The 25,685-nt window shown below is 35.3% G+C and overlaps 4 protein-coding genes and 1 long non-coding RNA gene across 6 annotated transcripts in view; 4 read left to right on the top strand and 1 right to left on the bottom strand.

The window, feature by feature from the left end:
- The first annotated feature begins 1,181 nt into the window (after positions 1 to 1,181).
- On the top strand, positions 1,182 to 3,584 carry dnajb9b (DnaJ heat shock protein family (Hsp40) member B9b). The gene is made up of 3 exons (XM_039668658.2): positions 1,182 to 1,309; positions 1,808 to 2,038; positions 2,125 to 3,584. Exons 2-3 carry the CDS (start codon positions 1,822 to 1,824, stop codon positions 2,538 to 2,540), a joined length of 633 nt encoding a protein of 210 aa, XP_039524592.2. The 5' UTR covers positions 1,182 to 1,309; positions 1,808 to 1,821; the 3' UTR covers positions 2,541 to 3,584.
- A 1,690-nt stretch (positions 3,585 to 5,274) lies between these two features.
- LOC120477023 (uncharacterized) lies at positions 5,275 to 25,513 on the bottom strand. The gene is made up of 7 exons (XR_016149775.1): positions 25,364 to 25,513; positions 22,313 to 22,466; positions 21,576 to 21,701; positions 13,213 to 13,412; positions 7,447 to 7,537; positions 5,868 to 5,986; positions 5,275 to 5,721 (listed from the first exon to the last, which is right to left on the bottom strand). It is a non-coding gene; the product is annotated as an uncharacterized LOC120477023 (long non-coding RNA).
- Positions 9,607 to 12,523, top strand: spic (Spi-C transcription factor (Spi-1/PU.1 related)). Of its 2 annotated transcripts, none has more exons than XM_039668388.2 (5): positions 9,607 to 9,733; positions 10,177 to 10,264; positions 10,371 to 10,492; positions 10,590 to 10,683; positions 10,930 to 12,523. In XM_039668388.2, the coding sequence occupies exons 1-5, from the start codon at positions 9,713 to 9,715 to the stop codon at positions 11,412 to 11,414; spliced, it is 810 nt and encodes a 269-aa protein (XP_039524322.1). In that variant the 5' UTR covers positions 9,607 to 9,712; the 3' UTR covers positions 11,415 to 12,523. The 2 variants fall into 2 exon arrangements, with proteins under 2 accessions (XP_039524322.1, XP_039524323.1); XM_039668389.2 differs by having other exon boundaries at positions 9,607 to 9,715.
- Positions 12,896 to 15,864, top strand: spi2 (Spi-2 proto-oncogene). Its single transcript, XM_039668390.2, has 5 exons — positions 12,896 to 13,059; positions 13,216 to 13,312; positions 14,695 to 14,819; positions 14,906 to 15,125; positions 15,406 to 15,864. Exons 1-5 carry the CDS (start codon positions 13,057 to 13,059, stop codon positions 15,717 to 15,719), a joined length of 759 nt encoding a protein of 252 aa, XP_039524324.2. The 5' UTR covers positions 12,896 to 13,056; the 3' UTR covers positions 15,720 to 15,864.
- mybpc1 (myosin binding protein C1) overlaps positions 21,447 to 25,685 on the top strand; it is a 45,982-nt gene continuing 41,743 nt past the window's right edge. Inside the window, 1 exon segment of the mRNA XM_089126679.1 lies at positions 21,447 to 21,645. Coding sequence (XP_088982805.1) covers positions 21,624 to 21,645 — 22 coding nt within the window. The 5' untranslated portion in view covers positions 21,447 to 21,623.

Below are 25,685 nucleotides of genomic sequence, written 5' to 3' on the forward strand. Positions count from 1 at the left end.
AGTCTCACTCCCTCAGACTGTCTGATTGACTTTTTCAAGAAGTGTTATAACCCACCCCACCCCTGTCAGTCACTGTTTAGCTAGCTGTATTAGCATACTGGTTTGGAATTGGCAGGGGAAAACTGTCTCACATGTTGCCTAAGAAACTACATTAATGTAATTAAAACTATTTTATCTGCAATAGTTTAGATACTAGTCAAAAAAATTACTTTCTTACCTAAAAATCAGATTTTTCACTATAAATTCAGAATGTGTTGGTTTCCAAACTTGACAACTACCATGCAGTATCAGGGAATGAAACTATCACACAACTCCTATCTTATCCCTAAGTGGCAGAAATGGTGGTGTTACAACTCTCCCCGTGTTACAACCATACCCGGTCTCCCAAAGGACGTGACCACTTTAAATGTTTTCTAGGGATCACGTAGGCCTACATGTCTCAAACAGCTTCAATGTAGGATCTTCCGAAATAAGTTACATGACACCGCCAACTAAAATATTGCATCTTTTTAAACATTGTAACAAAATATGTATCAAAACCTTACTAAAAACAATTATGATAAATAAATAAAAATACTAAAGTGATACATATAGGCTATGTGAAATATAACTGCAAAGCTTTTATTCTTACTATATTACTTTTCCTTAAACTCCTGCTCCACAGACATGATGATCTTTAGTCTATACCCTTAGATCTTTAGTATCTATCTATCTATCTATCTATCTATATATGAAGAGTTCAGATGAAAAAGCCTCTAAATGCCATTTGAAATTTTCTTCTTTAATGATGATTTTTATCAAAATTGTATATTTAAGTTCAGTAATTTCACTTAAATGGCAATGATAATTACTTATTAATTGTTATTTAGGTGAAATTACTGAACTTAAATATACAAGTTTGATAAAAATCATCATTAAAGAAGAAAATTTCAAATGGCATTCAGAGGCTTTTGCATCTGAACTCTTCATATATATATATATATATATATATATATATATATATATTATGATTATATTATATATATTTTAAGGCGGTCCTCCGTTCCTCCCAGGTTCTTCCAAAGTTTGACAGCACAGAGTACACTTAGCGTGGCAGTGGCACACTGACCAGAATCCTGCTATAGAAACAGGAACTGACGCTCTGAATGTGCTCCCCGATCTGGACCAATCGAAACGCTTGTAGTCATTCATCCCGGGAATCGACCAATCGCGTTGCGAATCGTGGTACAGTAACTTCAGCGCTGTCAAGAGAGCTCAGAAAAAGCGTCAGCTGTTCTGTTTGATGTAACTTTGGGACAGAGACCATCAGGTAAGTTAAACCAGCAGATTTCTTAAATCGTTAATATTCTTAATATTATACATAAAGCTGCTCAGATAATAATAATATGTATGTCCTATTGCAAGTATTTCTCTAAGAATAACGAACTTGTATGAACCTGTCAAGAACGGCTACAGGGCATAAAAACACAATAAATAAATAGCAAATTATATTTTATGTGAAGCCCTTTTTAAGAAAATATATAGCATGTATATGTTTTACAGACAGTGCTATCTATCTATCTATCTATCTATCTATCTATCTATCTATCTATCTATCTATCTATCTATCTATCTATCTATCTATCTATCTATCTATCTATCTATCTATCTATCTATCTATCTAATACATAGGGCCTAAATAAATTCTAAATATTCTCATACATACATTATTACATAGACACTTATGTACTACTGTGAATTTTCTCTTGACAAAAAAAAAAACAAAAGCAAATGAACTGTGATCTTGACTCTTATTTCCTGTTGACAGTTTTGACCACAGACATGGCAACAGCTCAGTCAGTGTTCTCTGTGGCTGTGAGCATTCTGCTCATCGCAGAGCTGATTCTGGCCGAGAAAGATTACTACGAGATCCTGGGTGTACCCAAAGATGCATCTGATCGCCAGATCAAAAAAGCCTTCCATAAACTAGCCATGCGGTATCACCCTGATAAAAACAAAAGCCCTGATGCAGAGGCAAAGTTCAGAGAGACTGCTGAGGGTGAGTCAACACACCCATTCAAATCGCTTTTCTGAACATTATAAGTGTAGATCAGTTGTTAAAGCTTCATATTTTTCCATTCCCAGCATATGAAACATTATCAGATGACAACCGGAGGAAGGAGTACGACCAGACAAGGAGCCGTCCGTTCTCCAGGGAGGGCCCGAGAGGAGGCGGGGACCACTTCCGTCAACATTTTAGCTTCAACTTTGAAGATATATTCAGAGACACTCACACGCATGGACACAACCCTCACATGCACAATAAAAGACATTTCGAGAGCCACTTTCAGGCCCACGAAGAAGCACACAGGAGGCACTTCCAGAACTCTTTCGGCAGTGACATGTTTGATGATGTGTTTGAGAATATGGAAAGGATGTTCTCTTTTAATGGACACCAGACTCAGACTGAAAACAGGTTTCACAGATCCAGCAGGCAGCACTGTAGGACTGTCACACAGCGAAAGGGTAACATGGTCACAACATTCACCGACTGCTCTTGAGTTAATGTGCACGTGGAAATGTCTTCCAGTTGTCTTCATTGAAATGTTTTGGATCATTACTGATGACCTCGAAAAAGTCTTATGCAAGAATCACACATTACTGGACCAAACATCCTCAGTTCAGGGATCCTAAATCTGACTTTATACAAAATGCACCATTCACAACAAATTCATAATGTTATCAATAGTTTTCAACATTAACACATGGCGACCTGACCAGGTATTCTTACAATTTTAGTATATTTACATGAACATGTATTATTTCATCATTTATTTTTGGCCCTTTAAGTATATGTTTTATTTTGGCATTTATAAACTTAAAGAGTCGTTCTGTTCTTTTGTTATAAAGTCAAGATTTAGGGTCTTGAAGCATCTCTCACGGTAAAAGGCTTCCACGTTTAAATCTGAGGCTTTAAAACACAATTGTGTTTACCATGAAGTGCCGCTGCATGGCTTATTTGTGATTTTCAGCCTGTTTTAACTTATTTCTGAAGATCCTAGAACCTTGAAGCTGTTTGACACATGTACGTGATCACTAGAAAACATTTAAAGTGGGCATGTCCTTTGTTTACATAATTTGTATATCTTCCATCTCGGCTAACATGACACCAGAGCAAGTGGCTCTTTAGAGGGGGAAGTCCCTTACATGTGCAATAATTATTCAAATCTTCCTAATAGAGGGAGGATCCTGTTAGCTGTAGGGATTTCCTGGAAAAGAAAAAAAAAAAAAAAAAAGCAGCCATATGATCAAATGAAAAGCTGTGCTTAAAAAACGGTTACTGTTTCTCGCTTTGCTATCATGTTAAATTTCCATGTTAATAGGAAGGTTTGAGCAACTACCTGAGGCAGTTGTACAAAACGCCATGTACAATCATTCATTTTCATATAAATAACTATTGAAAAAAAAATCGTACACTCCTTGTAGTTCCGTAAATGTGGATATATTTATTTGGCTGTCCAAACATTTTAGCCATAGCAGCATAACCCGTCTCTCAGTAGTTTAATCTGAATGCTTGTATTTCCAATAAACAATTACCTCATTAAGCTTTGTGAACTGTCAGAATGAACAGCAATATTAACAACCATACTCGGGTTGTCTACTATTTCACTGTGTTAAAAAAAAAAGGCTTATAAAATAATATATAATTCAAGCAAACACATGCTTAGATACTGCATTAAATGGAACTTTTGTTCCATTATAGAGTAACACAGTGCCCGTCCACTTTTTTTTAGTATTTTTCGTAACACATTATTTTGATGGTCCACTTTAGACATTCTACTGACAACAAGTAACTTTGCAAGTACGTCAGCGAATTATTTTAACCCGAAAGTGAGTTGACATTTTTAGTTCAATTTAGCTCATTTGACAAGTTGCAGATTTACTTAAAGTTGCAGAAGTTTTTTGTTTTTTTTTGTTGATGGTCATGAAATATAGTGTAACAGTAAATTTTGAATTAATTTCCCCCATAGGGATTGTAAAAAAGTCAGTTAAGGTGGAGTAGGTAGAAATTTCCTAAAAAAAACCTTTTTCCCAAATTTGTTTAAACTGTCTATATATACTATACTTAAAATGTATATATATATATATATATATATATACATAATTAAAATGTAAGTACTCTGAAAAAGAAAGTATACAAATCGAGTGTCAGTACTCCTCTCAGTGTTGCAATAAACACAGCTCATTATTTCATTCACTCCCACCCCCTCCCATCTGGGATCCTTACAAAGCCACGCCCCCAAAGCACATGAACGCGCGCTGCCAACCGCGCTCAGCTGAAGGACGCGTTTACCAGCGCCGCGGAGAGGAGCAGTGCATATAGTGACATCATGTCACAATTAAATGTAATAAAATGCCTAACTTTATCATTATTAATATAAACAACTAACATGGCATCACTTTTCAGCCCCTGGTTGTCAGTTGTCGCCTTTTCAAATACTGTCTTCCTTTTTTGCCTGGTTTTCCTTTGCTGACTGTATATGGAGGTAACTGAGAATTTTGACTGCTCTTTCTTTGCCATAATTGTCATTCTTCCTAGCTTCAGTGCACAAGATGCACGTTTCCACTACTCAAGCAAACGTGTGCGCATGTGGGCTGCTCTTATGCAGCAATGCTGGTCGCCATGGTAGCGAGGGAGAGTGACAGTCGCCAAGCCAATCATTTCTTTCGTCCCGGTTGGAAATAATGAGAGGACTACAGACACTCGATTTGTATACTTTCTTTTTCAAAATACTTACATTTTAATTATGTATTGGTATACATAGACAGTTTAAACAAAAGTTTTTTTAGAAAAATTCTACCTACCCCACCTTTAAAAGCAATGGACCAAGACAATCAACTACACGGTGAATCATAACACTACAAACTTTGATTTGAAGCAAATGTTTTTGAAAATTTGTGTGCAAGATTTCTATAGAGAAAAACCAGGCTAAAACACACCGTAAATAGGCCTTAATATGTAGGGAAAAAAACACACCCAATTTAGCAACACAAGCCACTAGTGTCGCACCGCGGCCGCCGCATGTGTCCTCAAAACAAAAAGCAGCATGTAGTCGACAGAGCATCGAAGAGGCGTCGTACTATGATCATTTAAACAAGTTTTATGTCAAGGTCAGTCAAGATGGGAAAAAAATCATACATTTCTGTGCAAACTTTTTACGCACCGATACAATAATTGCTGTCTGTGGTTGTATATTGTATATTGTAAAATTTTTAAAAAATAGCTTGCAGCAATATATGGATAAAAAAGTATGAAAAGTGAAGTATGAACTATGAACTGAACTGGTTAATTTTAAAATTTGAACTAGTCCATGTAGAAAGTGAACTTTCCCAACACTGTGCATATGCAGGACAATGTTCCAAATGCTAATACAACGCAGTCCAGAAAACTTGTTACAATGCTCATATTTGTCTCAGTTTTCCCTCTTTTGCATCATGACTTGAAATGATCCAAAAAGCATAATCGGAAGGACATCTGATCATCATAATGAGTCACAAATGTGCTTATTTCATTAGTGACCAAGAAATAGTTCAGTATTTGAAAAATGTTTCCTTCATTTTACAAAATGTATGGGGAAATTGTACCTTCAAAAGATTATGCTGCAGACAATGTCGTGAATTCAACAGCAGTGTGATGGGATATCAGGAAGTACCTTATCAGGAAGACTCCTTAAGATGCCACTGACAAAAGAACAGATGAGGTATTTATTTACAAATTTGGAAAACAAGAAACAGATGTCAACAATCAACAGTGGAACAGGATTTTATTAACACAAGGTTATTTTAGAATGAAAATTCAGCAATTAAACAAGTTATAAATCACTCACATCAGTCCTTCAAGCACAGGTTCAGATGCACAACAACATCTGAAGAACGGGCTGGGTTATTGTAGCTTTGTTCAATTCTGCACTTGGGACCCCTCAACACAGCACAATTAAGGAAGTGTCTGAAATATGAAAAAGACAGTATATATTATGGCACCAAACTCAATATTTGCTTACAAGATGCATATTTATCAGGTTTTGCAGCATAGATATACCCTTAGGTGATTATGACTTCTCACAATGGTGTTCAGTTTAAGGGACATGGGACGACAGACTGTATGAAATTAAATATGCTGTTTATTGTCAACCCCGGAAAAAAACAAACAAAAAAAAAAACAAGGAACTGGAAAAAACCCCAACAGGAAAAAAAATTGTCAGATAATTGGGTGTGTTCTTGTTCTGGAATTCTGTGGCAGTTGATGGGAAAAAGCTTATCATAATATCATCGGCAAACAATTTAAAGCACAGTATGTTGCATATTTTAGCTGATATGCTTTTGTAATCTAAACAACTAATCAATAACAATAAATACAAATGTTTTAGCTGCTCTTAAAAGTTGAAAGGAATACAACAACTTTACTTTTGTAACCAAAACAAATAATTAAAAAAAAAAACTGTATATTCGCATTCAAGAGTACAAAAGGTTTGCTCACAAAAGTCTGCCATTATATATATATATATATATATATATATATATATATATATATATATAGCAAACAGGCTTAACAAGAACAGTTTCAGCAGTATTGTTTTCTTCCCCAGAATTGATAAGCCACGTTATGGGCTTACTTCATCAGACAGCTTGAGTGATCTATTTACCTGTGCAGGCACTTTGGGAACTTATTTTGATTGGGTGACTAGCAGTAAATAAAGAAGTTGAATAGGAGCTATGTTGTGGTTACACTGCCCTTCCCTCATTGGGTTTGGTATTAATGGTCCTTTTGAATAGGGTTTGAAGAGAAGGGGAAGGAAAGCAGCTCTTTGTTTGAAAAAGATAAAGCCCTCGCTACTGCTTTGCCAGAAAATGTAAATACTTCGGCAGGCGTGAGATGCATACATAAATTCATAAACCATTGGACAAATTCCCAGAAACATTTAGAGAGAGAGAGAAAGAGAGAGAGAAGAATCCAAAACATAGTTTAATTTTTGTTGTAGATTCTTTTTTTATAACTACACTGTACAAAAATATTGTTGGTTTAACTTACAAAAATTAAGAAACCTTAAAATTTTAAGTTGATAGAACAGGAGGAAAAAGTGACTTAATACAATGAAGGATATTAATTTAATAATCAGAAACTCAAAATAATAAGTTATCTGAACTAAATAAATAATTTAAGTTGATTTGACAAAAGAAAAAAAATGTTGTGATAACAAATCTTGAAAATATATATTTTTAAAGTGTACAGTCATCAATTCAATCATCATTTACATTTTTTTTATTGTTAAGTGCTCAATTATTGCATAACAAATAAAAATATATATTTAAAACAGGGAAAGGACTCATTGACACTGTGCGAAACAGATTACCTTGCAAATTGAATTACCTTACTTGTAAGTCACAGTGGAGGAAAGGTTTACATACCCTTCAAGCACAGTCTCCCACATTTTTATCATCCACAGCAGACAGGAAACAATTCCACACTTTACCACAGATGTTCCAGAACAGTTAAACCCTGACAACAGAAAAAAAAAAAAAAAATAGTTGAACAAATGTAACTTTCTTGAGAATATTTCCCAGAAATGAAACTGCACTTTAAATTATATTTACATTGAGGAAAATAAGTATTTGAACACCCTGCTATTTTGCAAGTTCTCCCACTTAAGAAATCATGGAGGGGGCTGAAATTGTCATCTGTCACTGTGAGAGACATAATCTAAATAAAGCATAAAGACACTTCCCTGCGTCCCAATTCGCTTACTTATACTACACCCTAAGGGTATGTACTCTTTTTGTGAAGAAAGAGTACATACTTTTGAGTGTGTAGCAAAAGAGTAGGCAAGCTTTGGGACATACTATCACGTCATCTTTAACGGACAGCTCTGTCGCGTGCTGCGTGCATCCTGCCAACGTAAACTGCCCTGTCAATCATCTTGTCACAGTTCAAATCCTCCATTCAATCTAATTTGATTTTCTACCGTTTCGGAGAGCACGTTGATCTGCCAGTCATGGGTCTTTCATGCAGATACTCTCCTCATGTTTGCAATTTGAATATAATGATGGATTTAAAAGGTAACGTATATTTAGAAAAGTTCACAATGCTGCTACAGATGCAATATAATGTGGACAACATTGAATAAAATCATTTCGTTTTCGTTAGATACTGATAATTAATCACACAAACCTCTTTATCTACACCTCTCAACATAACCGCGGGACTCGCGCGTCCTCCATGACTGTAGTTTCTTAACACTTTTCCCTCATCTTTGTAGTTCTAAAGGAATCCTCGTAGATGAAATCCTAGAAGATGTGCAAATTGAGACTAATGCTGTGTTACTTTGATTTGAATCCCTCACGTAACCTACATTAGTGAAAGTCTGACTAATTCATAGCATTTGTCTTTATTGATGTAGCTCCAATAAAGTTATCAACAAAAGTTACTTTCCAAAGCCCATTTTTACTCATGGTTGGTGCTCATTTTGGAGGTGCAACATGCATGCTGTCAGCTTTCACCAACAAAACAGTGCACAGTATTCATTACATATTCAAATGTTTGACTTTATGTTGAGCGCTTCAATGAATTTTAAGTGTCCAAACAACCAACATAACAGAATGACAGCAGAAATCATTTGCCTGGTGATTTACAGTACAACTGATTAACTATTATCAGTTGTTTACACAGTGTGGGGCTCTACATTTTTCAACAGCACACTTTTCTAGCATATTGATTATGCACCAGATCACAGCGGTATAATCTCAGTCGACCGAGGTCTCATAAAATGTATCTGTATCTTTTATCAGTTAGCCTCTTTACTTTCATTCGCTGCACACCTGAAAGGGGAACTTCAGGAGCCAGTCAGTTGATATTTAAAACTTGTGTCATGACAATGAGCAATGAATTAACTGTTGCTTTACAAGCTTAGAGCAAAAAAGAACTAAATGTATTAAAATAGGACTGCATTTTGGCGTTTTCCTCAAACAAAGTGTGTGCTGGAAGTGTGTACTCAATATTTTAATCTGTCAAGTCTTTCTATGCCTCTTTAGTTGACAATCGCACTAATATGAATGTGAATTGAATTGAAGAAGGAAATGATTATCTTTTTTCTTTGTTTGCTTTGTAAGAAATGATGCATTGCATTTATTAGAAAAACAGAAAAAGAGCATTAAAAATCCATGTTTTCTTTCAGTGTCCCAATTTCCCAGCATTCCCCAGGTTTTCTCTTGCTGTGATTATCAGAGCAGTTATTGTTTGGTGTCTCTCAAAACTTTTTTACGGGACCAATAAACCACAGTGCCGTTGACAGCTTCTAACCTGAAATGCAAATGTTTTCACAAAGGAGAAGGAATCCTTTGGATAAACTAGTGGTTAGTCACTCTTTCTCTCTCTCTCGCTCTCTCTATCTTTTTTTTTTTCATGGATGGAGATATGGAGATTATAGAATAGAGGGACTATGAGTTTGTGTGTCTTCATTTCCAAAAAGAGAAGTAGAGTATCATTGACTGCTCCATGTTATGTTCACGTGGCAAATTTAAATGGACCCATGTATATAACAGGCCGCATTGGTTAGTTGGACAGTGAAACAGAAGTCAATATATCTGTCCACTTATAATCATTGAGACATAGAGGCTATTACCAGTTCAACACAGTAGAGATCTACATAGATGAAGTGTTAGGTTTTCCAAGGCCAGAATGGTGAGTTCTTTGACTCAGGTGTGTACCAGTGTGATTATAAATTGTTTTGTAGTGTTTATTTGCCTGATTATTTAAAACGTGTTGATCCATACATTATTTAATACTTGTATTATACCATATGAAGAGTTCAGATGCAAAAGCCTCTAAGTGCCATTTGAAATTTTCTTCTAAAATGATCATTTTTATCAAGCTTGTATATTTAAGTTCAGTGATTTCACTTAAATGGCAATGAAGATTACCTATTAATTGTCATTTAAGTGAAATTACTGAACTTAAATATACAAGCTTGATAAAAATGGTCATTTTAGAAGAAAATTTCAAATGGCATTTAGAGGCTTTTGCATCTGAACTCTTCATATATAGGCTATATAAGCTATTTATTATATGTATTATTTACATATTTGATGGGAAGACAGATTTAAGATGTAGGAAATTCTGAATTGTACCTCTTTTTCTTACAGGGGTCTCTTGAAAATGACATAAATCAAGATTTTCAAGATGCCATTGATGTAATTCAGCGTCACTCTCAGACACGGCACTACGACACGGGTATGTAAATATAATATAAAATTAATATAAGTGTCAATAATGTCATAATGTGCTTAATAAAACATGTTATTATTATCATTCATTCTCTGCTGATTTGCTCTTTCAGAAAATAAATCCTATGAGAATTTGGAAAGTCAACAGTCTTCTGTGAGACACGCCATCTCTTACTATCAGTTCACACCTCATTTTGAGCCTCCGGGATCAATGTATGACTGGAATGAATCCTCAGTAGGTTTACAACTCCTACAATTTTTCACTTAGCAGTTAGGTTGTGATACTTATACTTGTGTTTTGTGACTAGAAAAGCTTCTCTCTGTATCAACAGGCATGGTCTCACATTGTACCAGATGTGTGTCTGGGGCCACCGAGTTCTGCTGAGCCGGTATTTTACTCAAATTTACCACAGCGCCACGGAAAAGGTACAACGTAACAACAAGTTTGTTTGTGTGTTTAGAAATGTGATAATTCAATATGTAGGAAAGCATGTACTGATGCTAAAGGGACGTTTTTTTAACTGAATAGCAATAACTGTAGGCCTACTGCAGTTAACTCAGCTGAAAGATTTTAGGAATCATAATCTAATTAATAAATAATATCCTATTTTTTCAACAAAATTGAGTTCATCATAATTCAAAAGTGCTGAATGCATTGCTTTTCCTCATTAGGTCGTAAGAAGTTGCGGTTATACGAATATCTGCACGAGGCTCTTCACGACGACAACATGGGTGACTCTATTCAGTGGACGGACCGAGGTAGCGGCATCTTCCACTTCATCTCGAAAAATAAAGAGAAACTGGCCGAGTGCTGGGGTCAACGAAAGGGCAATCGCAAGACCATGACCTACCAGAAAATGGCGCGCGCTCTCCGCAACTATAGCCGCACGGGCGAGATTGTGAAGGTGCGTCGCAAGCTCACCTATCAGTTTAATCCAGCTATACTGCAGCGACTGAGCTCACTGTCAGGCTACGGCTCGGGCCCTGCGTCCAGAGACATGGCCCTTCATCAGCAAGGCTCTGCTGAGCATGTGTACTACAGCTCTCCTCTCCCGGACTGTCATTACTGGTACGGCCAATACTCTTACCAGGCCGAGTATGATCTCGCGACTGTGCTGACAGTGCACGAGGATCCCAAAATAGGCGTTTCAGTATAGTTTTTCTCAAAAGAGCTGAATCCTAACGTTTCATAAATTCAAAGTTTAACTCTCTCTGTCTATTATAAGATAGGGGACGCTTTGAAATAAACCTTGACATTGTAAAGCTGTTTTCCTAGTGCATTAGAAATGTTGTAGGACGTGAACATAATGTTCAAAAGTTTAGTCACTATGAATTTTTTTTGTTTGTGTTAAAGGAAATTAATACTTTTATTCAACAAGGAAGCATTAAATTGATTAAAAGTGACAGTAAAGACAATCATAAAGTTTATATTTTAAATAAATGTAGCTCCTTTTTTTTTTATTCATCAGAATCCTGAAAAAAAAAATGTATCGCTGTTTCCACAAAAAAATATCAACTGTTTTAAATATTCATAATAATAAGAAAATGACCGCCAAATCATGCGACTCTGAAGACTGGAGTAATGATCCTTAAAATTCAGCTTTAAATCACTGGAATAAATTACATTTGAAAGTATATTGAAATGGAAAATAGTTCAATGGTAATTTTTCATAATATTACTGTTTTTACACTTTTTTATTTATCAAAAACATTCAAATTCTTAAAGTAAATAGAAGAAAAATATGCATTATTACTCTGTTAGGACGCCTGTGTGACTTCATAAATAAGTGAGTACATAAATTATTGCAGTAACTGCAATAAAGTAAAAGATAGTAAAAGATATTTTGCTATTTTGTATGCAATTAAATAACATTCTTACACGATCAAGTATCTAAAAGAGTCTTGCTTTTCAGAACTGTACTGTTTATCTACTGTTCTACAGCTATAAAAATGTATCTTCATATTTATATCTGCCTTTTTCAACTTGTTTACGTACATTGTTTTTGTGTTCAAATAAAGTTTGCCATTTAACTTGGTTTGTTTGTTAAACTCTCCATTGTATAGCCGCTGTATAAACCTTTGCGCTGATTTCTTTGCAAATTCATTGGGCCAAGCTTATCTAATTTCACAGCGAGAAGATAGTTTTGTGACTGTTTTGTGTGTCATGTTACAAACTGATCTCAAATCACCTTCCTCTTTGTAAGATACCAATCAAACACTAATGTACTGCTGCTGTATAATTTTCATACTGGACAATAAACACTTGTCTCCTAACAATTGCGCCCTTTCAAACTTTATGATTGAAGTTTTATCCATTACATTTCTCTCATCTATGTTGCTTTCATATTTTGTTCATGAATTCCAATTTCTCTATCATTTCAGCACAAATGAATGTGTTTTTAAGTGGAGCCTGCGTGCCATTGTTAGCTGGTTGTGGTTGTTATCTCTAAGAGTGGAGAGGATGTGGTTACTGGTTCCATAAAGGATGCTAGAGATGTGTGTTAGACGGAGATCAGGTTGTGTGTGTGAGTGTTTAGGCCAAAAGTAACTGTGGTTTTGGGTCAAAAGATGGATGGTTATTTATGTACGGTCGTAGATCATTCCAGAGAGGCCTGTTTACTCCCCCAGCCTTGTTACTGATAAAAACCAGTCTGTGCCATTTCAATGAGAGAGTTTTGTTTGAAAAGCACACTAATAGTAACAAATCTGTTTTTTTTTTTTAACTTATTGGTTATTCATTAATACTACAACACTTGAAACAGCAATACATTCAATAAGGATCACATCCGTAACACTAACATGGTAAGAACTGATAAGTTTTACAGTTTTGTTGTATAGTTTTTATTCTACAGTACAGTGGAGCCAAAACATTGCGAAATGTATCAATGTCAATATATCTAATCAAATATGTTTCGGGGGCCCACTTGTGTATGGGAAAAAAAAAATCTTTCTTACCAGAACAGTCCGCAGGAATATCAAACTGATTTGGAGGTGATTCTGGAATTTCTTGAGGAGCACTACAGACAGGAATCTCGAAGAAAAGCCATATGGAACAGTAAGAAAAAACCTTAAAAGCAGAATTCACCCAAAAATGAAAATTCTGTCATCATTTACTCACCCTCATATCATTTCAAGCCTGTATAGCTTTCTTTCTTCTGCGGAACACAAAACATGATATTTTTAAGATTTTTAAAACTTTTTTCCACCATCCATGCAATGAAAGTCAACCATTGTAAAAAAGCACTTCATTGTTTTGAATGTGCATGTATATATATATATATATATATATATATATATATATATATCACTGTAAAAAATATTCTTGGTTTAACTTAAAAAATGAAGTAACCTGGTTGCCTCAAAATGTTAAGTTCATTGAAATGAAAAACAAAAAACAAAAACGTGTTAATATAATGAAGGAGATTGATTTACAGTAATCATCAGAAACTCAAAATATGTTATCGGAACTACGTAAATGATTTAAGTTGATTTGATAAAAGAAAAAATGTTGTGATTACAAATCATGAAAATATGTTTTTACAGTGTATATTTAAACTGTACTTGCAATGTTTCTTAACACATTTTCTAACAATTTCTAATAACTGCTAATAGTCAAAGTTTTACTTTAAAGTACATTTTAAATCATTTTGTCATGCATAAAAAAAGTTGACAAACATACTAACACACGTCACTGTGTATTGTTGTTGGTTTAACTTAAAAAAAAAAATTAGTTAATACAATGAAGGAGATTAATTTAATCATCAGAAACTCAAAATATTATGTTATCTGAACTGCATAAATTATCTAAGTTGATTTGACAAAAGAAAAATGTGATTACAAATCATGAACATATTTTTTTACAGTGACATTTGGGTGAAATAAAAGTGTTGAATATGTACAAATCTGATAGCATTTTATTTTATTTTAATTCATTTAGCTGACGCTTTTATCCAAAGCGACTTACAATTGCTATACTGTAAAAACATATTTTCATGATTTGTAATCACAACATTTTTCAATTTTTTTTTCATTTCAATGAACTTAAAATTTTAAGGCAACCAGGTTACTTCATTTTTTAAGTTAAACCAACAATATTTTTTTACAGTGTACTTGATCATTACAAATGTGTAATTACAAACCTTTTGAATACATAGTTTAAACAGAAATTACATTAAAGTATATTTTAGTTTATCAATTTGTGTTATATGACATAATAATATAAATGTAATATAATATGAATACATTCTATTGCCATTAAAATACAATTAAAACATTGCATTCAGTATGGACTAAAGTTATATTAAGTGTGTACATTTATTCTTAAGTGCATTCTTATTATTTAATGACTTTTTTTTCACAAAAAAACACTGACATTAGTAGTAAGGATGACCTATTTAGGGTTTATCACAACTAACTTTTTTTGTAATGCAATGGCAGTGAGGGATCTCTGTGTCATGTCAACTGATGAAGTTGTGAACACGTCTGAAGAGAAGCAACCTGGTGAGGAGCACTTCAGCAATGTGTTAGAGGAGGAAAAGTCCCAACTGCAGTTTTCTGAGCAGGTGAATATATTCAGTTCAACATATCGTGTCGTTTTTGCACTCATTCTTTTCAATATTAAACCCAAGAGCTTTTGTCAAATGAATAGGTCATGGGATCTCTGGCCAAAGCCAACGGATCTGACTCATATACAGACTGCGGGATAAATTGCATCGGCCCCACCGTAGTCGACCAGTCTTCGGTCCTTCACGATGCACCCGACGGGCGAGTGTTAAATGCCGTAAACGGACCAGAGAGACCTTTAACTCCTAATACAACACCTGAAAAGTGTGCCGAATCATTGCCCAGCATTACACCTGCAGAGAAAGGTCAGTTCTGCTTTTGTGGTTTATTTAGATGCTATCTCAAAGGTGAGGAATAACCTAGGGGAACTGCAGCTCGGGAGCGGCTCGTCCTACCCATAACTGCCAAATAGAATCTCAGTTCTCTCTAATTTCTCTGGTCTTGTGCGATGCTTTAGAGATGCTTATCTTAATTACGCCTATCACAATACAAGCCTGTTTTAAGGGAAATAGTTTCCATAGGCATTCGGCCACCCCTTGCACACACATAAACGCTGTTCGACCGCAATTGTCTCTATGATTGCAGGGAAAAAGCTACGTCTTTTCCACTTCCTGTTCGAGATGCTGGAGGACCCAGGCATGGCCCACTGCGTGTCATGGGTGCCGGCCTCAGCTGGCGTCTTTCGCTTTTCTGCAAGGCACAAGGAGCGTGTGGCAGAGCTGTGGGGCCAGAGGAAGGGCAACCGAATGCCCATGACCTACCAGAAAATGTCCCGTGCCCTACGCAATTACGCCCGCTCGGGGGAGATCATTAAAGTGAAAAAGAAACTGACTTACCAGTTCAGTGTTGCTACCCTCTCTACTTTACAGAATCAACATAGTATAAAAAGAAAGCATTGAAATGAGAGCTCAATGATTGTCACCAGTGTTTTAAGGTCATTATGTTACTCTCATGATATCTTAATTGCCTTGGTAATGGGAGAACGGTAAAATTAGTTTCTTATTTTTTTCTTGCTCAATTATGTTTCATAAGAGGTGATAAATAGTGGGTTTTTTTATACTTTTAAGCAAATGATGTACTTTTTGCTGTTCTTTGCATATCTTGATACATAAAGTATGTCTTTTTATTATCATTTTCTTTTGATATTTTTCTATTTTTTTAATCAGCTTTTAAGCTGGCAGTTGAAAAGAACAAAACCAGATAAAAACAGACAAGATGTCTGCTTCTTCCCGCACTGCGCATTTGTTCCCAGTAGGTGGCAAAGCTGCTACACTGCTATTATTGTGATTGTCACTCAGTGATTCACTACAGTTATACAGTTTTTTTACTTAAATATTAACAACTTATTTTTTTTTACAGTAAAAAATCATTGATGCTGTATATTACAAATCCGCAAAAATCATTGCAAAGCATCTTCTATATATTTTTGTTCACTTTAGTGCTATTTTAGTATTATTTATATTATACTGTATACTATTTTAGTTTAGGTTGTAGCAATTTTTTCATTTTTTAGGTTTCCATTTAGCTTTAACTTATATTGTTCTTAGTACTTCAACTTATTTTATTACAATTAGTTGCCAAGGCAATATTTGTAATTGTTTTTTTTTTAAGTTTAGATTTTTCAATTCTTGATGCATTTAAAAAGCATGTCTTTTATAAACTTGTCTTTGATAAATAAAATTGTATTTGTGTACATTTGCATATATAGTCAATCCTATTTTTATTTTTTTTAGAAATGTAATGTGCTTTTATCATTTTTATATTTCTATTTAGCTTTCATTTTATTATTTTTAATACTTCAACTTATTTCAGTAATTTGCCAAGGGCACATTTGTCATTTTCATTTGTTGTTTTATAAATTTACATGATATATCTAATATTTGTACCAGCTTTATTTCAATTATTTCTATTATTTTTTACAGTTTTAGATTTACTTAACAACAAAGCCGGTTTCAATTCAGTGGGTCAAACCTGTTATGTTATTGCATAATACATTGAAATCTCAAGCAAGTGAAATCTGTGAACAAATTATGTTTTTCTCAGAACAAACTTTTTCTTATCGATTTGTCCAATTACACTGTAAAAAAAACTATTGTTGGTTTAACTTAAAAAAGTAAGTTAGTTATAAGTTAATTTAAGTTCAGTCAATACAGTTAATAATTTAAGTTGAGTTAATACAATGAAGAAGATTGGTATAATAAATAGAAACAATGTTATCTGAACCACATTAATTAACAAAAGATACAAAGTTGATGTTACAAATAATGATTTTTTTTTCATGCATGAAGCCAAACAATAACTTTTCGTCAATATTTTGAGCATAATCTAGTATTTTGACATTGTGAACTTATGAAATGTTAAATGTGCATCTGTTGTCTTTCTTTACAATAAATGCCATTCGGTTTGAGATTTTGTTGCATCTACAAATCATACATTTTTAAGCCTGGCTTAAGCATTCAAATGCTTTTTGGAGCCATGCACTGTAAGCAGCTGTTGTGTTTTTTTTTTCTTCACTGGCATCAGTGAAGATGGACGTAAAGCTGTTGACAGCACCCTACTAAAAGACACATTCTTGGTTTAGTCTCCCTGACTGACTGACCAGCCACAGTGTCCTCCTCACACATTGTAATTTGCCATTCAGAGATGGCGTTTCTCGCCATTTATAGTCCCACAGTGTTTTCTTTAAAGGAAGGAGTGAAATCTATTTCTGCAGCGAGTATTCATGCTTTACAGGCTCACTATATCTAAAGCACTGCCTCCATTCTATTGAACGTACTGAATCTTAAGGAGATGCCGAAATTCGGAGATGATATCAATTCGTCTTTTGTTTAATCGCCTATGTGTGAGTGTGTGTGTGCATTTGTCAAGGCAGGTGCCACTGTGACTCTCTCGTCTGAGCTTTTTATGGTGACCGTGAGAGCTAAATCCCCATGGGCGACATGAACCTTTAACCAGCAGTCTGGTCCAAATGGTTTTGTGTGAACTTTGTGGCAGGCCCACATGATACTTCCCCAGCAGCCTGTCTTAAGGGTTATAAATGGGCCCCTCGTTGGAGGCTCTGCTACCAACAAAGGCCAAAAAAAATCATGCTTAAAATCAGTCAAGATGGTTTGTGATAGAAGAGTATGGCACAACATTTATAACCTCCTTATATCACACATAGGCAGGTCGAGATTCCAATTTAATTTTGTTAATGCCATTGCGACCACACGCTTTTGAAAAATTCCCATTCTAAACGTGGATTTCTTTGATGGCAAGTGTCACTACGGATAGAATGGCTGCTGACTCATTCCCGTCAAGTCGTTCAGAACAAGAACAGCCTGAAATTACTAAAGACGTCTCCTGGCTTAATATATAATATGCTACTGGCTCAGCAGAACCATCTTATATGACGTTCATGTGACCGTTTGAGAAGTTGACTGTTGTTCTCAATCTTTGCCATATTCATGTCTGCAGTTCATCTAGACTTTCAGAGACAACACAAGTTCCACGTTCTTAGAAATGTTTTGTGTTCATATAGGTTTAACATGCTTTTGAAAACTGTTTAATTAATAAATATCAGTTACGAAGAGTCGCATCACATTTTGTCATGTCATAAAAATGAGAAATCATTTGACAGTTTAAGAGACTTGCTTGGCACACATATTATTCCAAACTAACTACGGAATATGGTTCTTTTTAGTAATGTTTGATGTTTGTTACCAGGACATTTGTATCACTTTTTAATATAATGCACACCAAAATATCAGTACGAATTTCTGAATATGAATTAGCATAATGTTATTAGTTCAAGGAGATTGATTTCAAATCTTTATTATTTGAGATGCATTTCAAATTTCTAGAAATAATAAATCAAATTAAATGGAACTGCTCACTAAGACAATTAAAGCTTTGTTGGCTCACTGTGTAATGGCTGTCACGTCTGCAAGAAGCAGGGCCTGATTTATAGTGAAAATTAAAGCGTTAACAGGATAATTAGAGTCTTGACAATGACAACAATCCCATCATCTTTCCATGCTTCATATGTCAAAAGTCAGAGTTCAGGATGGCCTTCTAATTATAGACTTTAAAAGCATTGCTCAGGCATCTTAGCAGAATTTATAGTCCCGGTTTGTTCATATCACCATCATCCACATTACATCCACATCATCTCTGGCACTTGAAGTGAATGTTTCCTATTTTTCTCACTAAGCCCTAAATATCACCCAAAGGCCTTCTAGGGAAAGGGTGGAGCTTAGACACTAGGAACCCCTGGATGACAGCATCACCTAATAATATCTATTTCACCCTATAGTCAATGCCCTTGACATGGGCCTTGTGGCAGGGTCGTCTCTTCAGAACAAACACATTGTTACTCTAGACGTTTTTATGTTTAAAAAGAATAAATACTTTTTTAAAAAAAAAGTATAAAAACAATGTATTATATTTTACTATTATCATTGTATAATTTCTTATTATATAATATTTTTAAATTATAAAAATATATATACATATTACATTTCTTCCATGAATTTTATAGCTTTACATTTTATTCAATGTTATTTATTATATTATTATTATTATATATTAAAAAATTAAATAAATGGAAAATGTGACATACAGTGGTGTGAATAAGTTTGGACACCCATGCTAAAGTTGCCTAAAAAGAGGAATAAAAAAATCATCTTTTGGATATTGATCTTAAAAATGAGGAAAACTCCAACCTTTAAGGACACAAATTTTCTTTGCGAATGAATAATGTATCATAAATAAATAAATGTTTTTCCTTAAAATACAGGGTGCATAAGTCAGGGCACCCCTATGTTAAATTCCCATAGAGTCAGGCAGATTTTTATTTTTAAAAGCCAGTTATTTCATGGATCCAGGATAATATGCATCCTGATAAAGTTTCCTTGGCCTTTAGAATTAAAATAGACCCACATCATCACACACCTTCCACCACACCTAGAGATTGGCATGGAGTACTTTCCATAAGATCATCTTTCAATGCAAATCAAACCAGCTATTAGGCTAACTGAAGTAAAACCATGCCCATCTCTAGGTGTGGTGGAAGGTGTGTGATGATGTGGGGATATTTTAATTCCAAAGGCCAAGGGAACTTTATCAGGATGCATATTATCCTGGATCCATGAAATAACTGGCTTTTAAAAACAAAAATCTGCCTGACTCTATGGGAATTTAACATAGGGGTGTCCTGACTTATGCACCCTGTATTTTAAGGAAAAACATTTATTTATTTATGATACATTATTCATTCACAAAGAAAATTTGTGTCCTTAAAATTTGGAGTTTTCCTAATTTTTCTAATTAAGGCATTAAGATCAATATCCAAAAGATGATTTTTTTATTCTTCTTTTTAGGCAACTTTAGCATGGGTGTCCAAAATTATTCACAACACTGTACTTTTTATATCATTACACATTATTATATTGTATTTTATTTTATATTTCATTTCATTTAAAAATATATAAATTGTACATTTTACATTTTATTACATTTTATTAAATATTATTTATTATATCTTATTATTGTATTATTATAAATTATAAAATATATCATTTTATACATTACAACTATGCCAATTATGAAATTATACATGTGGGGAGCAGGTCCCTCGACCTCGTCCTGCTCGCCACAATACACTTAGAATAGATATTAATTTTATTTTTATACATTATCATTTTGATTTTAAAGGAGTAGTTCACTTTTAAAAAAAACCTTTTGCTGATAATTTACTCACCCACATGTCATCCAAGATGTTGATGCCATTCTTTCTTCAGTCGAAAAGAAATGAAGGTTTTTGATGAAAACATTCCAGGATTTTCTCCAAATAATGCACTTCAATGGGAACCAAACGGTTTAAGTTCCAAAAGACACTTTCAGTGCAAACTGTTCAAAGAGCTTTAAACGATTCCAGATGATGAATAAGGGTCTTATCAAGCGAAATGATCGCTCATTTAAAAAATAAATAACAAGGTTTAAGTTTTATAAGCTCAAATGCTCGCCTCAAATGAGCGTTCGTGACTCTCCTATTCAAACTCGTTCATCAAAATGAACAAATCTTTCCCAGAGTCAACTCGTTCATTTCGTTCGTTGAATGAACCAAATGACACGAAAAAAAAGATTCGTTCATTTTGATTCATCGTCTGGAATTGTTTAAAGCCCTTTGAACAGTTTGCACTGAAAGTGTCTTTTAGACCTTGAACCGTTTGGTTCCCATTTAAGTCCATTATATGGAGAAAAATCCTGGAATGTTTTCATCAAAAACATTAATTTCTTTTCGACTGAAGAAAGAAAGACATGGATATCTTGGATGACATGGGGGTGAGTAAATTATCAGCAAAAGTTTTTTTAAAAGTGAACTACTCCTTTAAAGCAATACCAACTTGTCAACAGAAATACCGACTTTTTTTTTTGCAATGCAATGTTATGTAAAACCCTATCTGACTCCAGCTGGTGAGGAGACAGGGCACAGCGAGCCACATCTAATCCCCTGGACTTTAGGAGAGAAGGCGAGGGAGGTGTTAGGGATCTTTTTGGGCTCCATTATCAAAGAGAGAGAGGAGTGGCTAGGATGAGCGCTATATAAACCCCATTTATTCATCACCCCCAGATCTGTTCCTTTCTCCTTCTCGTGCCTGCGTTGCCCTCATCCTCATTGGCTTCCACAGACTCTGGTGCAGCTTTCCTCACCCCTGTTTCTCCATCATAACACCCCCTGGCTAAAGGACACACACTGGGCAGCCCAGACTCACCCCTGAATCCCTCCAACTGGTGCCAGGTCCACCGGAGAACGGCTCAACATGCCTGAGCCCACAAAGAAAGGTGAGAACCAATTCTGTCCATCATCACGCCACAGATCTCGTAGTCTGCTGGGAAAACTGCAGCAAAAGGTAGAGAAACATTTTAGGGTGGCAAGACATTATTAGCATTATTCTACCAAATCAAGACATACAACAACATTTATGAGTGATATCGCCTCAACCTTACTAACAAACATGCTGATAACACATTGTGCTGTTGATTTGCTTCACCTGTTTTGATTCTAATCTAAAGTTTATGAGCCGAATAGGCTTGAACTAACACAGACTTCACCTTGGTGAGTTTGCCCAACTCCATTTGAGACACACATAATATACAAAGTTGAAGTAAAGAATGCAGATAATTGTGTATTATCAGTTGTGTGAGATGAAATAAACAGTGTACAGAATATAACGTACTAAAAAATATAGAGTGAAATGTATAGGTCAAGTTGGTTGGTTAGAAGTATGTACTATTTTGCTGCATCCTTACAGTCATAATATGATCAGGAATTCTGGGAGCGATTTTGGGATTCACGTTGTGCTGGATGATGAGGTGATCCAAGCAACTTTATACAAAGCAACTATTGTCATGACTGTTGCTATGATGGATGGCACATAGTAAAGGCGATTAGGAGAGCACAGTCAGCTGAGCTACACAGGATTCTGGGTATGGAATGGTGATGACTTACCCGGCGCTGGGTTACAAGTCCTAGAGCCCAGCTTTACTGTGGTGCCAGAGGCATCGCTGATGGATGATGCAATGCCGATGGCCCAGTGGGGATGCTACGCCTCCAGATGGACAAATATTTCAGGGGTGATGATATGGAGATCAGCTTCCATTGCCTATTGGATGGATGGAGAAATATGAGGATGCGGCATTGTGTGTTCTTGTCCTTTGAGTTTCATTGCATTATTATTATTATGCCAGGCAGATTTGGAAATTTGGAACTGCGTCCCCATCCCTTATGCGATGAGATTTCATCATTCTTGACAAGCATTGACAACTCATTAAATTTTATTTATGGTCAGGCTTTAGCCTTTGTCTGAGGATGACTAATATTTTAATATCTGCCTCAAAACACATTCACATTGGAAAGGATCCGTCCACCAATGGACAATGGGGATTAAGAAGCAGAATGAGGCAATCTTGGAGACTGATGTTACGGCTGCTATTTTGATGATGCTTATAAGCATGGTCATAAACAGGATTCATTTCTGTAAATGGTTTGCAGACGTGCCCATCACCAATCACCAATGCCATCCAGTTGACTGAGCAGATTTTTAAGGTCTTGAATGAAGGGATTCTGGATAGGATGCACATGGTGACTAAAAGGCCTAAAATCATTTTCTTAATCAGTATTTTTGTATTCTGAAAGGTTTTGGGTTGATTACATGATGACTGAATTTTAATTTTGGGGTGAATTATCCTAAAGAGGATAAATAACATTATAATGTATCTTCAATTAATTTAATTTAATTTATTTTTAAAAAAGTACCTACATTTTAGCTTTAAAGGGATAGTTCACTTTGAAATAAATTTTTGGTTTGTTTTAGCTTACCTCAAGGGCATCCAAGATGTAGGTGTTTTTGTTTCCACAGTAGTTTCAATTTTGTTGTTTTAGGTCAAACCGTTGTTGTCTATCAGTCATATAATGGAGGTCTATGGGGTCCACCTTAAAGAGTATGCACAGAGAAGTCGAAATTAAACATGATTTAATGACTCGTAAATGTAAGTACACATTGATGGCCTAAGACACGAAACGAGCGGTTTTGTGTGAGAAAACGAACAGTATTTATATCGTTTTTACCTCTTGTAACCAGATCAGATCACTTGGACGTGGCTGTGGTTACAAGAGGTAAAAACGATATAAATACTGTTCATTTTCTCACACAAAACCGCTCGTTTCGTGTCTTAGGCCATCAATGTGTACTTACATTTCCGAGTCATTAAATCATGTTTAATTTGGACTTCTCTGTGCATGCTCTTTGAGGTGGACCCCATAGACCTCCATTATATGAGTGATAGACACAAACGGTTTGACCTAAAAATGTCAAAATTGAAAATACTGTGGAAACAAAGACACCAACATCTTGGATGCCCTTGAGGTAAGCTAAAACATACCAAAAATTTATTTCAAAGTGAACTATCAATATTGTTTAAAACAACAAATTTACTATTACCATTTAGCTTCTCAAGTAAATTTATCTTGTTTTAAGGTCGTTTCAATATTTTTACCGGAAAAAAAAGACACACAACTGTGATTAAGAAAATGCTTTTTACAGTTCAAGTAGTTCCTTTCTCAAGTAACAAACAATGAGACTTCCAATTGGTTACTGTGAAAGATGAAAACAAAGTAGTCGATGTGCCAACTGTAATATTTAAAGTACAATGGATTTCACATAGAGTAGATGCCTATCATAAATAAGCTAAAGGGGGAGTTTGAAAAATAAAATGATTGTTCTCATAAATTTGAGGGAACAGCTGATGGGGGGGGGGGGGAGGTTGGGGTTGCCGTGGAGCGTTGACTCCAGGCTTTAAAAGGCTGGATGAGGGATGAACAGGGCTGGACCCCCAGGGAACAGGATTCCAGACCCCTGGAATAGTTCAGAATGAGCAGACTTTTAATCCCCATTGCTCTCTCTTCTCTCTGTTAGTCCTATCTTTCATCCAGTGACTTTATGTCTCTCTCATCCTGAGAATCCCAAGCTTGTTTGTTTGAACTTTGATCTCTGTGATAAATAATATCGAAGGATGGAGGTTATGACTTTTCTCCACATATGACAGCATCCCATGGGAAAACAACAATGGAAGGAAACAAAAACTTTAGTAGCCTGTATCAGTGAAAGTTTATCTCTGGAGGCGCATCAGAGTAATAGCTGCCCTTTGACTAATGACTTAAAGATACAGTCAAAGGGGAAATAATCCGAATGTCAAACCCTTCATTAGGGTGGCGTACATCCAAGGTCCAAAATTAACTTTTTCACCGGCTAATGGTGAAACAGATCAGGTCATTGTGTCACTCGCAACAACATATTCTCTCTGTGAACTTAAGAGACCTTGTTTTTTTAATTCTACTGTTTTTTTATGTGAGAAATATTCAACTTTTAAATATATGAAATAATATTTTAGGTATCCTATTTGTAGATGGCCATTCGTTTTGAATTATGCACGTCAATAACTTTAACTATTGTGCATTATGTAACAGTTCCTTATAATGTTACCAGCCAATTGGAAACTTTTACTTGAGGGAGTGTTCATTTTTGGACCCTGCATGTCTCACTTTCACTTTTTTCTTATTCAAAGAATTCGAAGTGTCATTCCTTCATGTCAGTTCCCACTCATAAATCAACACCCAGAGAAACAACACATTCAAGCTGTCATCTGCTCTCTGATGTCTGTCATTATCAGTGCCAGCACAACTTCCACGTGCAATTGGACTTTGTTTCTGTAGAACTACAACAATTAAAAAAGACTGATTCTCAAACTAAAAGCTGCATCTATCCCCTTAACCTTTTGATTATGGAAGTTTTTCAGTCTGTGTTATTTGTGACAACCAACACAGTGCATTTGTTTATCAATTAAATGCATGTAACTGAAAAAGTTCTTTAACTGAAGGACTAGTAACAAGTGTTTGTGTGTGGAGGGGGTCAACATGAGCCTGTCTGTCCTCATGACAGCAGTAGGGACAGCTGAACATACCTGCATGCTGTTGTGCTGCACTGCGATGGTAAAACAATACCTTTCCGAATTGTCGTTATTGCCGGATGAGCCAGGGAGGATCTCGAAACGGGCACAATGCCACACAAGCTGGCTTAACGGTGACATAAATGACTCTTTAATAGGTGGAAGGACCAACGTCATTGCCAAATCTGAGCTAAGGTGTCCAAAAGACGTGACCTGTAGGATGGCATCATGCACATGATAAAAAAAGAGAGAGACATAAAATAAGATTAGATATCTCAAAAGACTAACTCACTTGCAAAAACGTCTTGATTTAATATTATTACATTTATATACAATAAGCACAAGACAAAAAAGACGGGATCAAAAAAGATGAATAA

Source organism: Pimephales promelas, chromosome 24 (assembly GCF_988280905.1).
Source record: "Pimephales promelas chromosome 24, fPimPro1.hap1.1, whole genome shotgun sequence".
Classification (NCBI taxonomy): Eukaryota; Metazoa; Chordata; class Actinopteri; order Cypriniformes; family Leuciscidae; genus Pimephales; species Pimephales promelas.

Bases quoted from the DNA above. Each gene is read 5' to 3' on its own strand.
- dnajb9b (XM_039668658.2), top strand. From the start codon at position 1,822: ATGGCAACAGCTCAGTCAGTGTTCTCTGTGGCTGTGAGCATTCTGCTC. The intron at 2,039-2,124 runs GTGAGTCAACAC...TTCCATTCCCAG, and splicing joins GTTCAGAGAGACTGCTGAGG to CATATGAAACATTATCAGAT.
- spic (XM_039668388.2), top strand. From the start codon at position 9,713: ATGGTGAGTTCTTTGACTCAG. The intron at 9,734-10,176 runs GTGTGTACCAGT...TTTTTCTTACAG, and splicing joins TGGTGAGTTCTTTGACTCAG to GGGTCTCTTGAAAATGACAT. The intron at 10,265-10,370 runs GTATGTAAATAT...TTGCTCTTTCAG, and splicing joins GACACGGCACTACGACACGG to AAAATAAATCCTATGAGAAT.
- spi2 (XM_039668390.2), top strand. The intron at 13,313-14,694 runs GTAAGAAAAAAC...ATGCAATGGCAG, and splicing joins AAGAAAAGCCATATGGAACA to TGAGGGATCTCTGTGTCATG. The intron at 15,126-15,405 runs GTCAGTTCTGCT...CTATGATTGCAG, and splicing joins CATTACACCTGCAGAGAAAG to GGAAAAAGCTACGTCTTTTC.